Below are 14,066 nucleotides of genomic sequence, written 5' to 3' on the forward strand. Positions count from 1 at the left end.
TCTTTTCTTTTCCTTATTGGATGTAGGCATACTACGGCAAGTCGGAGTAGCCAAACCGAGCGGGAGGGTCTCTCTCTCTCTCTCTCTCTCTCTCTCTCTCTCTCTCTCTAGGATAAACTTTTAAACTTTAAATTCATTTAAAAAAAATGTTTGTAAGACCATTAAATATTTCAGTACAATTTAAAAACGACCAGATTAACATAGGCCTAATCAAGCATCCTCAAATGAATTCTAAAATGCTTCACTTGAGCCAGAGGCGTGCACAAACCCTTGCTTTCCCCATTATGTAACATTTGTAACCCAACAGTAGGCCTAGGCCTAAACACAAACGTGGCTGCTGCAAATTTACAATGTTATTTAAAATGGGAAAGGCTACATTGTAATTCAATAATATGATAGTACTTAACATACCTGGCTACTGTAGAATATAATGGATTTATTAACATTGAAAAAAAACTTGACCTTGTGAATTAAAATTGACAAAATGTTTGATTACATTTTCAAGTTATAGGGCATAGGCTAAATACATACCAAGTTCAATTTTCAAAGGGGTGAAATACTTTGATTATGGCCAAGTGCTACTTTAACACTAGCGTATACCTGGAATCATTATTAAACAATGACCAAATAGATTTAAAGAAAACCACATTGACCACACCAAATTGAGAAGAAATAATGTTCATTTTCATCTTGTTACTGCTAAAAGTGGTAAAAAATACCCTCCTGACTACTAGGGGAAAAAAAAGTTTAAAAATCTTTGTTTTTTTTCACTCCCCCAATTGTTTGAAGGCAAAAAATGAGATTGACAACATTTTTTTCGAATTTTTATTTTTTATTTTAAAGATTTAATGTGTCCATTACAGTGGACATTGGAAGGCCGTACATTGAAAATGTACCTTAATTGCTATCAATCAATTTGGATGAAAAAGCATAACAATCAGTTTAATAATTAGTAAATTTGAGCATTTATGAGTTTACAATGAGTGTTTTATTGGTTTGAGGTGGAAACTGGATGTGTCTGTGACCATTATCATTCATGCAGGTCATCTCAAGTCAAAGCAATTTTGTTTTAAGCAACTGGACTTGCAGTTGAAGCTTGAATGACATGTGGTCCCTCAACTGAGAACTTTCACCAGAGTTGACTAATTTTATAGTTCTGATGTGTGAAATATGGATTATTATCTCTGGAACAAACATGTGTTCATGTCTGTAGGATTAATTTAGTCTTAATTTAATTTTTGGTTGAAATATTGTCCTGCAAAGTTCAGACACACATCAGAGTCATGCTCCACATGGGGCGACAAATGCATCAATAGGAAACGTTCTGCTTATTCTGATTCTACTTTTCCTGCTTGAAATGAATCCTAAGAGGTCTCTGAACCTTCAGCATCTTCCTCAAACATCACATCTAGGATTATTTATCAATAATGTGCTGTAAAGTTCTGATACTGACTTTCTGATTAGAAAAATACTAGCAAAATGGAAGATGTCACTACCAATGTCCATTTTAGAGGATATTTCTTTAACGCCTAAATATGGGAATTAAATAATGTTACATTAATTTAGAAATTGTTTAATTGTGCTCTGAAGAGATTGAAATAGCATATAAAGATGATGTTTTAAGACAATAATTTCCCACTTTAAAGTATTATGCATTTACTTTCCCTTTAGCCAAAAGCGGCCTATTTTTAATGGACACCATTTTCCTTGCAAAGAAATAGAAAGTTCCCAAAACCCCACCCCTACACACATGGTATCATTGGAAAGCTCTGAATGTCCTCTTCAAAGACCATTGGGAGTTAGCAGAGTAGTGTGTATGGGGTGGTAGATATTGCGGTTTACAAATGTCCTCTAGAGAGGACAAAAATGAACTGCTGGTAGTCAGGAGGATATATATATTAGGACTTCAGGTTGGGCTTCTTCACTAGACCCATGGATGACTGCAATTGATCAGAAATGTGTAAAACTTCTTAAACACATAGCATTACGAAGCTGATACTTTTATCCAAAACGACAATTATGTTTCAGGGTCACAATACCTGCATCAGTTGTTAGGTGCCTTGCTCAAGGGCACTTGGGATCCAATTATACAACCTACACATTGACCCTAATCACTAGGCCATGGCTGCCTGCCCACATATGCATCTTCAGGAGTAAAAGACAGTAGTTCCTGGGTCTCTTTGAAGTATAGACAGCCTGAAATCCTGATTCCGCAGTACTCCACCATGAACCCCATAGCTTATTACGCACATCATTCTGGCAAAAAATACTGTTGGGCCTATATGTACGTATATATTGGGTAGGGACATTTTGGCCAAAGCATAGGCCTACTTGCTTGTGTGTGTGTGTGTGTGTGTGTGTGTGTGTGTGTGTGTGTGTGTGTGTGTGTGTGTGTGTTGACTTTTGCATTTGAGCTCTAATTTTAGTGCGACGGGGTGTATCTTTGTTTTACACTACAGTGTGTTTGGGGTGGGCACAAGCCTAAAAATAGGCGTAGGCCTAAATGTAGCCTAGTAGCCGCGTGCCCCTGTCACAAGAGAAGGGAAAACTAGTACGAGGAGGCACGTGGTGGGTATTTGCACAGTGGAGGGGCCTTCTGATCTCTACGTGAGGTTTGGCAGCGAGTACACCGCTGGTGGAATCGCACGTCCCACAAACAAAGTAGGCCACTTTCCATGTGGGCACACTGTGGTGGGTATGACTTGTGACTGTCTGCAGACACCTAAATAACTTACAGGCCAGCAAACATAAATCACTGTCTGGCCCCTATCTGCCCTTTTATTTTCGTCTTGCTGCTGATGATTATATAATAACAATAATAATAACAATAATAATAACAATAATAATAATAATAGTAATGATAATAGTGATAATAATAATGATAATTATAGCCTAATAATAATAATAATAATAATAATAATAATAATAATAATAGGCCTAGTTGTTGTTCTCACACATTTATACAGAACATTGCTACTAATTGCATGGTCATAGAAAGTGTAGGACTTGTGTGCCTCAGTTCATGAGCATTATGGGCACAAATTGGCAAAAAAATGAATGTTGAATAGTGAATGGTGAATATTTCCCTAACTTATCAACTTACTTTGGAATGACGGAATAATGCCAGTGGTGTTCCCCAAAAGCCAATTGTTCAAGCTATGCAACTTGAAATGTTTTTCTGAGTGCATCGAAAAACGCAGGTGTTTCCCAAAAGCAAAGTCTGGACGAACCACTGAAATTTGCATTGTTAAATTGTGTAGTTCAAACAACTAGCATGGATGTTAGACTGTTTAGAAGACCTGAGTCTATCAGTCCATGTCCAAAATCTGATTTGAGCACTGAGTGACAGGATCCCTCAAAAAGAACAATGCAGGCCAGGGAATCTAATGGCCACCTCAAGCTGCAGAATAACTCACAAAGCAATATAATTTAAAATAATAATAATTAGGCCTACTATTTCAATCAACTTGCGTTTACATTTTGATAGTCACTGCATTTGTAACTATCAACCATTGATGTTGCACTCAGTTGTCACCAGCTGTTCAAATAGCTATAGCCTAGGCTACATTGGGAATAATACAGTTTTCAAAACAATCCTTGAGGCCGATTATTAAGAAATAGGTTTATTTTAATCAGTGGTGTAGTCTACTTTTTAATGGTGGGTATACTGTATATTTGAGCATTTTTTGAAGTGGGTATACTGTATGTATTTGTGCTATTCAAAACAAAGGATCAATCAATTTGAAGTGGGTATACTGAAATCCTTGAAATTTAGAAATGGGTATACTCCGTATACCCGCGCTCTACGTAGACTACACCACTGAGTTTAATACAACTGTTTAATCCAAACGGTTTCGGTGCAAACCAAACATTTTCATCGTTATGCAAGCTCATCGCGTTCAGCAGGCCTACCTATTCATTTTCCCATCCACATCACATTATTCAAGACCCCAGATCTAGGCATCCGTGCGTCCTAGAGTCGCCGAATTGTTTTGGAAAACAGGCTGCACCTTACGGAATCAAGATCCAGAGAAGGGGCTAAATACAACCGGTGGTGAGTGTGCTTGCCTGGCAGATGTACGTCGTAATGTAACATTATACAGTGTAGTGCCTACGATGCTAGCACATGATTGGCCGTCTACATTTATGGAACTATCAACAACGCGTCATGGGGGGCTTGCTGGGACTGGGGAGACGCAGAGCGCATGGGAGCGCATGAGACTGAGCTCTACTGTGCGGAGCGCCACGCTCCTGGAAAGGGCGACCTCGTCAACTACAGCGTGGAGCCGACGTCATGGCAGGGACTCCCTATAAGCATCTGTCAGGGTGTCACGTCTTTCTATGAATGAAAGCGCACGTAGTCGCTGCAGAGAGTCAGTGTCTCTGCATGAAAACTTCACTGACCACGTTTGAGAAGATGATTGTGAGTATGCCTTTATCTTTATAATAGAGAAATCTAAACGGATGGACAAAGTTAATTTCTGCCTTGAATGTAGGCCTAGACCATGTGTGTGTGTTTTTCATGAGGCTATGTGGTTTGCTGTACTGTGTAATCAATATGCACATAGAGTCAAAACTCAAGTAGAATGCATGATAACTAGAATGCAAGAAGTTTCGTTTTAATTAGTAATATAATAGAAAATACTCTACTGTATTTCAGACCTAAAACCATGTCTTGTGCGTTAGAAATGGTGGATAAAACACACATCACAAACACGGTAGCATTTTTTTTTTTTATCCCTATATTTGTGTTTTAGGAGCCAAGTGATTCATCAATGGACTCCACACATGCTGTCGCCCTTTTGAAAGGGTTGAACGTACAGCGAGAAGATGGCCAGTTTTGTGACTGTGTCATACAGTTGCATGATGTGTGCCCTGGGAGGCTTTTCTTAGCCCACCGGTGTGTCCTCGCTGCATCGAGCCCCGTACTCGCCTCCCTTCTAGTCAGGCACGGAGGAGCCCTCTTGGACCTGAAGCTGACCTGCCTCTCCTCGGAGACCACCTTGGAGTACTTGCTAGATTTCATTTACACGGGAAACCTCCCTCCCAAAAGCCAAGACGACCTGCTGCTGTCTGTTGCTGTGGCCCTTCAAGTGCAGGGACTCATTGATGACTTGATGCTCCGAAGGAGAACACCGTCTGCAACTTTGAACAGTGAGTATAAAGTGTGTAATGGAATACAAAACTGCTGACAGTGATGCTGTTGTTTATCATTATAACAGGGGCAACATACAGAGTGGTTCTTGCACCAGATTTATGCACACAGTTATTTGCATCTGTGGTCCCATTTTACAGAACATTGTATTCCATGGCTTCATTTTATGGCCACACCATAGTGAGCATGCCCAATCATAATTTGAATGCATAGTGTGTGTTTTGTTAACCCATTTTAGCCTGGAGCGACATATACGCTGCATGCAGGTTCTTGAGATTTGAGGGTTTTTTTTATTAAAGATGTGGGTATGTTAGAGCTGAATGAACACATTCTAATGCAATATGAGGTAGCTTTTAAATGCAATTTATTTCATGTTTTTATGTGCTTCGGAGGCTGAGATAGTTAGGCTTAATAGGCAGACGGCACCCTTTCCCAAAAAGGGCTTAGGAGGCTAAAATGGGTTAAAGCATGGTGATATTGTTTTTAAGTTGCTATTTATTTGTATGTTAACAGGTCGAAAGCGTCCATTTCCTGAAACCCAACACAACTCAAATCCTTGGTCTCCGCCATCACCAGGTGGATGTGAAAGCCCCTTGCCATCCTGCTCAAGCTGTGAGGCAGTCCCTGTCATTCGACATGTCAAAGCCTGCGGGACATTGTCACGCATTCAACCAACAAGCATACCAAACTATGACATCAACTTTGACATGCAAGAGAAGAAATCTAAGAGGACTAGAAATGTGGAGAATCCCTCATATGTCCAACATTCAGGTGATGACGACTTCCGAAATATGGCTTGTAGTGATGCTGACTTATATGAACCAAAATCCAAAAGAGCAAAAATTGTTCTTCCTTCAGATGTGACCTGTCACTCACCTCTAATTGACAGAAACAGAGACAAGGTTTTGGAACCGAGAGGCAGGACAGTTGTTCAAACAAATAGCACGTCTCCAAAGACAGCCTATATGTCTGCTCAAATTGGACAGGGCAGACATAACGATGAGGTTCGGGATGTTCAGGATCTAACCCTTTGCGATGCTTCAAAGGAAAACCGCCACCGTGGTGGTTTGCATTTCAACAGTGGCCATGAACATGGTGGCCTTGCATCATGCCAGTTACAACGTGTAGAAATCGACCACAACCTGCCCCCTAAGCCTGCCTCATGTGCGTCCTTGCAGTTGTGCGATATTTCTTCTTACGTTCCCGTGGACAGCTCTCTGTGCATCAGAGGTCAGAGTTCAGATGAGGGACAACACAATGTTATGCGTCATTTACAGTCAATGGCTAACACACAATATCCGGTGCACGTTCCACTACCAAGACATGAAGATTACAGCTCTCCATCATGGTCTGAAGCTGGGTCCAATGTACAGGAATCAGTTGTTTTAGGATACAGCACCTCTGCAGGCTCTCCGGCAATCCCCGACTCACCCCCAGGTGGTGGCAGCATCTTCGCCGCTTCTCAGAGGTTTAGCAGTGAATGGGACAATGTGGACCGCAGCAGTGGCCCTCAGAGCTCTTGTGTCCATCACACCTTCCATGGACAAATGAGATATCACTGCTTCAGCGACACAGAGCGACAGGCCACAGGATCTAGTGATTCGGACGAAGAGGAGGAGGAGGAGGAGGACAGGCTTTGTGTCACTCGGACAGATGCCGGCGTCAGCGGCAGCAAAGACTCGCTTCCTATCATGAGACCTCACGCCTCCTCCTCCACCAGTCAGACCGTGGATCTGCTCGCTGACCCCAGCGAGACCCAAGGGAATGCCCCAGAGATGAACACGGCGGCGCAGCCTTACCAGTGCACGCTGTGTGATCGTGCCTTCAGCCAGCGCGGCTCGCTGAACAGGCACATGCGCTCCCACCTGGGCGTCAGGCCGTACTCCTGCCCACACTGCCCCATGACCTTCTCGCGCCAGTACCGGGTGACGGAGCACATGCGGGTCCACCAGCGGGGCTGCGAGGACTTCCAGAGGGCAGGGCCAGCCTGAGCTGTGCTGCCTGAGCCTGGCTTCCTTTGAGCAGTCATGGGTAAGCTGTTAGGGCGTCAGACTTGTAGCCAAAAGGTTGCCGGTTCGACTCCCGACCCGCCAAGTTGGTGGTGGTAGTAATTAACCAGTGCTCCCCCCCATCCTCCTCAATGACTGAGGTACCCTGAGCATGGTACCGTCCCACCACACTGCTCCCTTGGAGTGCCATTGGGGGCTGCCCCCTTGCATGGGTGAGGCATAAATGCAATTTCGTTGCGTGCAGTGTTCACTTTTGTGCTGTGGAGTGCTATGTCACAATGACAATGGGAGTTGGAGTTTCCCAGTTGGGCTTTCACTTTCCTCTAGCCAGTACTGAATCACAGAGTCCACCAGCATGCAGTGTGACGCAGAGGTGTAGTTGTGATAGAAAAGTAGATCGATATATGCCTTTATTGTCCCCAAGGGGGGATGTTTTTTCACCACCAGCCAAAACCATCATACTGCACACATATACTGCATATAAGTACTGTGGAACAACTGGTGTAACAGCTATGTAATATCATGTACTATTGTTATGCTTACATCTTGAGTTCACGTCTATGTTTATACAGCTCAGCTGTGAGGACCCCAGCACTGTAAACTTGTTTACTCAAGCCATACACTCTTGGGTACTACTTTATTTTTCAAGTGCAAGACTGCCAGCAAGAACATACAGTATATTTTGATTGTGTGTTGTTGTGTTGTATTATGTGTGGTTTCTATTATCACAGTGATATACATTTTGTTACATCAATATTCCTTGTGACATGTATTCCTTGTTACACTTTCGGTGTCATGCATTTTGTGTAGCGTCACATTAGATATTGTCGCCAAATTATTGACCTAAGCACTGGAAGTTTGCACCGCTTTACTCAAGCCTTACACTTGGGTACTCTTTATTTTCAAGTACAAGAACATACGTTTTCATTATTATTGTATTTAACAAATGAAGAGTGTTGTGTCTATAATCACAGTGATATATATTTTGTTACATATCAATATTCCTTGTGACATAAGACAAGATAAACTTTTATTGTCTGTTTGCACAGAAATTTGTCTTGCATGACACTTCTCCACAATCCACATGTAAACGCACATTAAAGACGCACAAAACACAATATGGCCTATACTCATCTAGGTCCATAAGCTGTTACACCAATGTACCAATGCACATTTTCCTGTGTCATGCATTTTATGTAGCGTCACATTATATATTGTGGCCAAATTATTGCATACAGCACATGTAACAGTAGAGATAGTATATGGTGCTGAATAAGTAGTTCAATAGCATTTACGTGTACATAGCACATTTAAATACAAATATGTTATGTAAAACTAACTGTCCCAGAAAGTCCCATGAAGCGAGGTAATGACATGATATTTTATAACGATAATGATATATCATTGATAATGATATTTGGTAATGATTTATCAACTGCATAATTGCATTTAACCCATTGATGCCTGATGTTGTGTTGCAAAGCATTGGCCCTGGCACCTGGAGCTGCATTACCCAAAATCCAGACTCATAAGATTTGAGACAACTTTATTAAAAATCTCTGTTTGTTTGAGATGAATGAACACATTCTAATGAAAGATGAGGGTCTTAGCGTTTCAATGCAACTTAGTGCATATTTTTATGTGCTTCAGAAGCTGAAATATTTAGGTTTTTCTAGGCTGAGGGCAGCTTTTCTTAAAAAGGGCTCAGGCATTCAGCACCCTTTTTTGCAGGTGCCTTAGGCATCGATGGGTTAATGTGATTATCTTTAAGCATCAGCATGTAATGAAAGCTTGGTGTCCAAGTTCCACCTGGTCCAGCATATCATTGTTTTGTTATAATGCAATAAAATGTAAATGGAGTGCAACAGTTTGGGGACTCTTTTCATTAAAAAACAAAAAAAATGTGTGGGTGGATAGCTGAAAGGTTGCAGCACAACCTTTACATTTTATTGATTGATTGATTGATTTATTTTAGAAATACATTTCTTGTTAAACCTTGTAACAACATCCCAGTGATTTCATTATTATGAATTTGAGTATTGGTTTAAGAGGTTATCTGGAGAGTATGGGCAGTGTCTCCACAGTCAGAAATGTGTAGTACAAAAATGGAGAGTTGGGGAGCGTTGTGGCGCAGCACGCTAAGCCCCCCACATTTGGGTTGCATGCCCACAGGGACCGCGGTTCGAGTCCAGCCGGGGTCATTTCCCAGCAATGCCCCATCTCTCTCTCCAAATCATTTCCTGTCTACTGTCATACTGTGATGTAATAATAAAGGTCAAAAAGCCCCAAAAAATATGGAAAGTTACACAAATGATCTTTGTCAAAGAAAGCTGTGGAGGAGTGAAACAGGCTGAACATGGTGAAAATGGTAACAGCCAAGTGTCTGACCAACTAAAGAAAACAGCTAACCCATGGCACTTGTGAAGGCAAGATTTGTCACACAATGGTAAGGGAATGTTACAGAGCCAGATTAGTTCTTTTAGGTAATCTCTTTTATTACAAATTGCATCAAAATATTAAGCATTTTTGCAACTTCCAAAATATATAATAAGCATATGTACAAACTCAACAAAATTACAAAAACACATATTACATTAGGTTGAAAATGTCGTTTTGAGTAGAATAGGTGTGCTTTGGCATTGGTATCTAATAGCAATAGAGGGGTTATATCCGTCAAGGCCATTTAGGTAAGCATGCGTAAATGGTCTCTTCTGAGCAAGTGAAACTAAATATGAGCTTATATATGACAAGAAGATGCTCTAGCATTTACACTATTTGTCATTAAGTTCCCATTAATAGGCTACACGTGGGAATCACTGACACTTTGAACACTCTGCTTCTTAGTTTTTGCTGTCAAATCTGTATGATTTCTGTATATCACAGTCATTTGTGATCACATTTCGAATGAACTACAAGTACTCAGACTGGTGAATATCACAGTGGTGAAGACTCATTTTAAAAATACGGATAACCCAAATCTATTTAAAAAATCTGGCACACTCTCAATGCGTTCCTGAAAATTTCATTGAAATCGAGACACAAAAAAATGTCAACCTACTAAAGATGGCGTTAAAAAATAGTTACACATTGTAATTCTTATTTAAATTACATCATTATTTTAAGTTACTTTTGAACTTCAGTACTATTTTTGTCTTTCCTAGATAAATGCGCAGCATTCCAAGTATACCACAGCGATGTAAATTAGCTTTGCAACTAATACATACAATCCCACATCTCACCATTTTCTCCATCAATGGTGATCTGTTAACACTAACCCTAATGTTAACCCTGTTGCTCCTAAACTACATACCCATATGGAGTGTTAAAAATCACAACTCCAGGGCACATTCTGTAAGAGTGTACTGTTAAAATGGAGCTGTAATAATTCCGTATTTTATTTTCCACTGACACTGGCCATGTTTACATTACGTTTTGAATTCCGAATTAATAATTCCGAATGAAATAATTCCGTCGAGTTTACATTTAACTTTCATTTCATTCCGAATTGTGAAGTGTTTACACGACGTTTTCAAAACGGAATTAAGCTTTATTCAGAATTAAATTGAGTTCATTCTGAATTAAATATCTCATGTAAACAAGACCACTGACTGTCTCGTTGGCGTGTTTGTGTTGGCTGTCCCACTCCCGAGTCCCATAATGCCCTCCCCATCTTCCACAATGACACCAGCCAGCGGATCTGGGGCCTATACTAAGAAACTGGTTCAGGAGTAAACCAGGTTAAGTTAAGAGGTAAATGTAAATAATCTAATAGAGGAGCATGGAGTCCTCATTTTCATAAGCAAAGGAGGACTCCAAGCTCTTCTATTTGATGATTTACCTCTTAACTTGCACAGGTTTACTCCGGATCCAGCTTCTTAGTATGCCCCTCTGTGCTCAGTTCCGGGGTTGAGAGTTGAACTCCTGGCAGATGTTTTGTATGATCTTGGGCACAAACTTGTACAGGTTGTCAAACTCGTCCACAAAGAAGGAGTGCTCCTTGTCCGGATCTGTGGCGATGTACTCCAGCTCATCCTGTGCGGCCCACGCGATGCCAATGGAGTACGCGATTACACCTGACAAATCACACAACAAATAAGGGCATACACATTATTGGAAACACCAAGAGATTGCATCAAATATTCAGAAGTTTCAAACCTTTTTTTGTGTCACCTTGGTGAACATTGTTGAAATGCAGAAGTAAGTCTGTAATTGACGAGGGTTGAGGCTCATCTACCATAGTTTCTGAGTTCATTTCGTCAGCTGCCCAATAGTTTATCAGTCCAGACGAAAGTGCAAGTCGAACTACGAGGTGGTATGCTACAGTATACAGTATATCCACTATCATGACAGTCTGCTCTTGAACACAGCTAATTCGTTTCCATTGGAATACCGAGGATGTCAACTGATTCACCTGAACTAAGTGTAACGGAGGCTAACTAGCACAGAGTTGGCGTAGAACGTTGGTAAACCTCCCTCCGATAGCTTCATACAGTCTCGTGCCGTTGGGCCGAGAGACTAGTCTCTTGGCCCAGCGGTATCGTACTGTGTCTCCCATTGCCGAACCGTTGTAGTTGACGAGGTCGCACGTTCGATCCCCGAGGGGAGTGAACAGGTGCAAGATGACCTCCGTCACAGTGGTGCCGCTGACCCGGGATGAGAGTGAGGTTTAAGGGGGAGAGTGTAACGGAGGTAAACTAGCACAGAGTTGGCGTAGAACGTTGGTAAACCTCCCTCCGATAGCTTCATACAGTCTCGTGCCGTTGGGCCGAGAGACTAGTCTCTTTGCCCAGCGGTATCGTACTGTGTCTCCCATTGCCGAACCGTTGTAGTTGACGAGGTCGCACGTTCGATCCCCGAGGGGGGTGAACAGGTGCAAGATGACCTCCGTCACATAAGGGCTTGATGATGATGATGATAAGTAAGCCTATTTTAATTGGTCATTCAAAACCCATTTTGTTTACGATGGTGTTTCCTTATTCTTCTCTTGTGTTCTCCTCTCTGTTTTCTCCCATATTTCTCTATGGAGGTGGGACTATAGTCTTGCTGATGGTTACTGTCGTTATTAATTTATCCAACATGAGATAAGATGATGTTAAACCTGTAGTCTTGTATGCTTGGTACAGCTATGAAACCTATGAACCTACTGTATGAATCTTTATTTGATATGTAGTATTAGCATATCTTTATTGTTTCATATTTGTACCATTGCCATCCACCATTGCCATTAGGCCTACTGCAGTGGTCTCCAATTACTTTTCTCCAAGGGCCAAATTATGTAGAGCAAGTGAGGCTGTGGGCAAAACCAACGCCCCCAACCCCCTGAGAAACAAGTTAGATAGATAGATAGACAGATAACAGATTTTCACTTTTACGTTTTCCCTTCTTGTCAATGTCTGTTATGAAACTGTTAGCATAAGATCTAACTCTCTGTGAATGCTTTGGAGAGATACAGTATGACTCACAGAAGTTTTAGGGCTCAAAAATCACAAACCGTTATGTTTTCATTTGTTCTGACCTCATAGCGGACCAAATGTTTGCCATGCCAAGGCCGGATTTGTCTCGCGGGCCTTTGTTTGGGGACCAAGGGCCTATACAGTGTTTTTTGAAACTAAGAGGTAATTCCAAATGCATTTGATGCCCCCTGGTGGCCCAGTAGCCCTACTTCACTTGTGTCGTGGACCACCAGTGCTCTGTTGAAATGGGCATTTGTCAGACAACTTCTGGTGAAGAAAAAGGAGTTGTCCGTTACAACATCAACTCTTCCTCTCTTCCCCGTCCCTGCTGAAGGGAGACACAGCGAGAGCATTATCAGAGAGAGTAGAGAGAGAGAGGTTCCATTGGCCCATTGTTTCCGGGTTCTATTATTGCAAGGGGGAGGGGGGGGGATCCCCCTTTAGGCAGACCTAGGCAGACCTAAGGACTGTTCTATTCAATGCTAGGAGCATTATGACACGCCACTTTAGGCAGACCGGAACCTGGTCATGTTAGGTGCCCATAGCAACCTATTACATTGGCATATCTCTATATACTTAAAGAATCTCTGGCATTATGGCAGTACCAGCAGGTTTGACAGTGGGGGTGGGGTGTTGCGGCTGAGGTAGTGGTACTTTCACACCAAACACAATGTTTTTATTCTCTGTTTTGATTCTCCTCATCTCTACTCATATGCACTGTTGACATTGGACACCTTTTTTTGGGGTGATATTTTAAGTATATCAAGGTGTTTCACACACTATGTAAACAACCCATGCCTCAAGTTAACTTGCTCGAATATACAGTATGAAAGGTCTAGAACACTGTTTTGCATTCGGGCCTCTACACCCCCCTTGGAGGCGTTAGGGAGCCCTTGGGGGGTATTGAGAGGAGACATCTGAGAGGGGTGGTCACTCAGTTGCAAATGGGGGGCAATAGTGGATTTTACTTTTTCATTCTAAGCGCGGCCTTGGGCAAGCTTGTGATGAGGTCAAGCGACCGCTTTTTTCCATAAAGGTTGACAACCACTGGTCTGCAATGAAAATGTAGCACTTTCAGGTAGGCTCCTGACAAGCCAATGGTAGCATGCAGGAGCAATACAACTGTATGTAAAAAATGTCTGGAGTTCTCCTTTAACAGACCTCTGAGACCATCACAGACCAGCTGTATTTATACTGAGAGAGTTGATTACACACAGCGTTGCTCGGTAATTAGGTCAGTAACCCTCATCAGGCAACATCTGAAGAGAAGTAGTTGCGGAAAGTTGAGGAAAGGGAGAAAAAGATGGGCTCAACACTTTTGATTGACCTCCTTTCCAAAGCAAGTTTAAAATCAAATTGAATTAAAAACAACAACAAAAAAATCACAATTATGCGCAACGTTGTGCTGGTATTACCGTATACATAAAGCTAATATTATTTTTTATGTTT

The 14,066-nt window shown here is 41.7% G+C and overlaps 1 protein-coding gene across 3 annotated transcripts in view; it reads right to left on the reverse strand.

Moving 5' to 3' along the window:
* Positions 1-11,033: 11,033 nt before the first annotated feature.
* Positions 11,034-14,066, reverse strand: part of vit (vitrin) — a 45,229-nt gene continuing 42,196 nt past the window's right edge. For all 3 annotated transcript variants that reach the window (XM_063192321.1, XM_063192320.1, XM_063192319.1), the window contains one exon: positions 11,034-11,237. In XM_063192321.1, the coding sequence (XP_063048391.1) occupies positions 11,059-11,237 (179 nt within the window). In that variant the 3' untranslated portion in view covers positions 11,034-11,058. The remainder of the gene's footprint in view (positions 11,238-14,066) is intronic.

This window comes from Engraulis encrasicolus, chromosome 24 (assembly GCF_034702125.1).
Source record: "Engraulis encrasicolus isolate BLACKSEA-1 chromosome 24, IST_EnEncr_1.0, whole genome shotgun sequence".
NCBI lineage: Eukaryota > Metazoa > Chordata > Actinopteri > Clupeiformes > Engraulidae > Engraulis > Engraulis encrasicolus.